Raw genomic sequence first — 3,193 nt, 5'->3', positions numbered from 1 at the left:
CTTAGCGTCCCTTGTTATCATCGGTTCGATCGACGCTGCATTGAGCGATGAGGTGCCCCGAGGTACGGTGTCACCGGATAAGAACATTCCAGCGAAGTGGTAAATGAGCACCGATAACGCGATATGATACAATGAAGGCTTGCGGTGGCCAAGCTACTTACATGATTGACGTTCAACCTTTCTCCTGAAGATAGCCCCCTGCTGCTTCAGGTGTTCCTTGCGCTGAATGCTCTATGGCTTCCGGCAAATCACTCTAAGCGCTACAACAGTGACTCCGTTTTCGGTTGCCGTATTTCCGCATAGTGTCGTTGGTCGTCTGAAACCATCCTAGCCACAGCGGGCGATCAAACGATAATCAAACGATAGTCGATGTTTCCTGAAGTGAGATGGATAAATCGGAGGTTGCAGGATTTAGATATAGAGGAAATGACACTGACAGACTATAGCATCAATCGAGTTCGGCACGGGAAAAGTTCTTGAGTCTGTTCCAGGAACTTCTTGCTGGGTGCAATTTTGAAGTCGGACTCGGTTACCTCCTCAAGCAGCAAGATACATATAGCACATTAGTAGATTAGTAACGAGGTTTTGGAACAGAGTTACGGATTAACTGCGCTAAGGTAGGAAGGTCACCGACACAGACTAAGGAATTGATGCATTCAAGGAAATATGGTGATTGTAACCAATGCAGAATGTCAGGATTAATACAACAAGATCTTATGAGAGCTATAACGGATTGCTTACAAAAATATCGATCTGGAATCGAGAAACAATTTACGTAGGAGTTGGGTGTAACACAGATCGAACCTTACAGTAGGCAGATACCTGCACCGCGATAGGAAACCTGTTGAAATATTCCAATGGAATAACTGGTTGTGTGGATGTTTTTCATAATTTCACTTAACCAGGGAAAAGGATTACATTATTGGGATAAAGCAATCGATACTAGGGAAATTGGACCTGGATGGTTCTAGGTAATAATTGAACTAGGGGGTATGTAAGACCAGCCGTAGCATAAATGAAATTCGTTAATAGAGAAAAATACATCACTAAATAGTTTTGCCTAACATACAGTATAAAAGCGTTTTAAAAATACATTCGAAAACTCTTTTAAAAGTATTTGTTTATTCTGTACATATGCTTATCATCCGTCAATTCACCACTTGGATCCCACCATTTGATCGCTTGGATACGTTGTGTGCATCCAACCTATGGCAATACTGATTCATGTATTTATGGCATACACAGCTGACTCCGAGCTGGTTGGTGACTGCGACCCATGGCTAGCCATAACTCAAAAAATTTAGACGCATTCGTAAGTCTTCGAACAAACTATGTCCGAGCTAACACGTTATTGTAGATATACCACGGGGTAGCCGTTCCTTAGTTTTAGGTACGCCCAAGTTTCGCAAAGTACTTATCCAACAATAGGTAAGCGAAATTCTAAGTGTGACTTTGCATTAAATTGAAATGCTGGTGTGAAAACATCATTGCTATGGCGTTCAGCTGAACTATTTACACTATCGCCACTAGTGACGTAAATTCACCAAGGCGATACGGTTTGTTTCAGTGTGTTTATTTATGCACATTATGAATGAAGCACTTTAAACCCTATTTAAATATTACAGTCAACTTTATCGCATGTTAGAGGGCAATAATTCTTACGCAAGCTTGCGTGACTTTCTCATTGAGTCACATTGCCGCAGGGCTAACATTCGAGTTTCATAATAAGCTGCCTTTTTGATCACAAACATCTAACATATCAACTGTCACAGGACCAAGCTAATCAACAATTCTTTGTCCTGACGTTAAGTTCCATTTGATACGTATTTTGCTTTTATTATTACTATGCCCCCTACGCTTTCTTTTCGCGACCGTCATTCTCGTTGCTCAGTTAGCTGGTTTGTTATTATAAGTAGTTTGGGAATATATAAAATATTATTGCCCTGACATACTGAAAAGTACGAATTAGTAACGGATATTCTAATATATTTAAATACTTTGTACAGTACATTGTCTGCGCATTCGTCTTTCATCGTCCATCGGAATCAATAAGCGATGCGCGCACCGCGTCCTATTCGCTATTTCCGCCCTTTGGGGCACGCGTGTCCACAAGAAGGTCAAATATACACAGTTGACGCATTTTTCGTGCATATTCGATTTAGCCGCGAAGTGTAAAGGGTCAATGATTGTCTTTTCAACAACAGTGACGTTTTTCATTACTGATGCCTTTTAGCGGATAGACGAATTGTAATTTAAAACGTTAAGGTCTAAAAGAATTAAGCGCTCTTGACAACGGCCACAAACGAAATGTGAAGTATTTGAAACAAGCGTTTTAGGCTACTTCATTAGTAGGAAAGGACTAAGCTATTTTTGAACCTAGGCTTCTAGACCATACATTGTCTATATGCGCCGCTTCGACTGGCTTCTTTATTTTATGGTGCTCAGTGCCATTTTTGTTTGTTTGATGAACACAGTGCCCTCGAAGCGTATAAGCAAAGACAATTTAAAAGCTTCGCCATGAAATTGAAGGAAACAATGTCTCGTGCGACACTGGCCTCAATCTTAATGAACGCAGAGCAGATGGTGGCCTGATCCGTGGGTCCATTCATTGACAGACTTGTAAAGGACAAGCGGGAACAAAACGCTGCCCATGACAACCATTGCGATGCCTGCGCCCAGCATAAACTTCGGATGACGGAGCCGGAATCGCGCCCGCTTGCAATACATTCCAATACAACAGATGCCTGCAATATTAACAGTATATACTGATATTAGCAAAATAGTTTGCTAATCAGTTTATATGACTGCGCCTTGTCCATTTACTCGTGTCCTTAATGCGCACTCGCTTAACCTACAAGCGATGCGTAAGGAGTAAGCTCACAGTCGCATAACCGGTAAATCTTAATTTGGGTATGAAAGGGTTTCTAGGTAGGAAAAGAAACGCTTTTTAAATCTAAAGATAGTGTATTCAAATTAGATAATAGAACAAGATACTATTATGAGCTTGGAGGGTAAGTAGTTGACACGGCAATCAATTATAATGAAAATATCTATAATTATATGGCAAATAACTTGGGGGTCCTTTCCAGAAATTCTAAGATTAGGTATTTTTGGCCTAATTAAAGCTTTAATAAAGCTGAATCTCATTTAAAGTAAAGTGGTCAACAAGATTTTTCTAATACACAATAATATT

The 3,193-nt window shown here is 40.4% G+C and overlaps 1 protein-coding gene across 2 annotated transcripts in view; it reads right to left on the bottom strand.

The window, feature by feature from the left end:
* Positions 1–1,100: 1,100 nt before the first annotated feature.
* The window catches only part of LOC111262171 (sodium-coupled neutral amino acid transporter 7), an 11,253-nt gene continuing 9,160 nt past the window's right edge, over positions 1,101–3,193 (bottom strand). For both annotated transcript variants that reach the window (XM_086968974.1, XM_022836230.2), the window contains one exon: positions 1,101–2,744. In XM_086968974.1, the coding sequence (XP_086825100.1) occupies positions 2,563–2,744 (182 nt within the window). In that variant the 3' untranslated portion in view covers positions 1,101–2,562. The remainder of the gene's footprint in view (positions 2,745–3,193) is intronic.

Source organism: Varroa jacobsoni, unplaced genomic scaffold (assembly GCF_002532875.2).
Source record: "Varroa jacobsoni isolate VJ856 unplaced genomic scaffold, vjacob_1.0 scaffold_631, whole genome shotgun sequence".
Taxonomy (NCBI): domain Eukaryota; kingdom Metazoa; phylum Arthropoda; class Arachnida; order Mesostigmata; family Varroidae; genus Varroa; species Varroa jacobsoni.
Note: the sequence above shows the minus strand (reverse complement) of the source record. Positions and strands in the feature narration are given on the sequence as shown.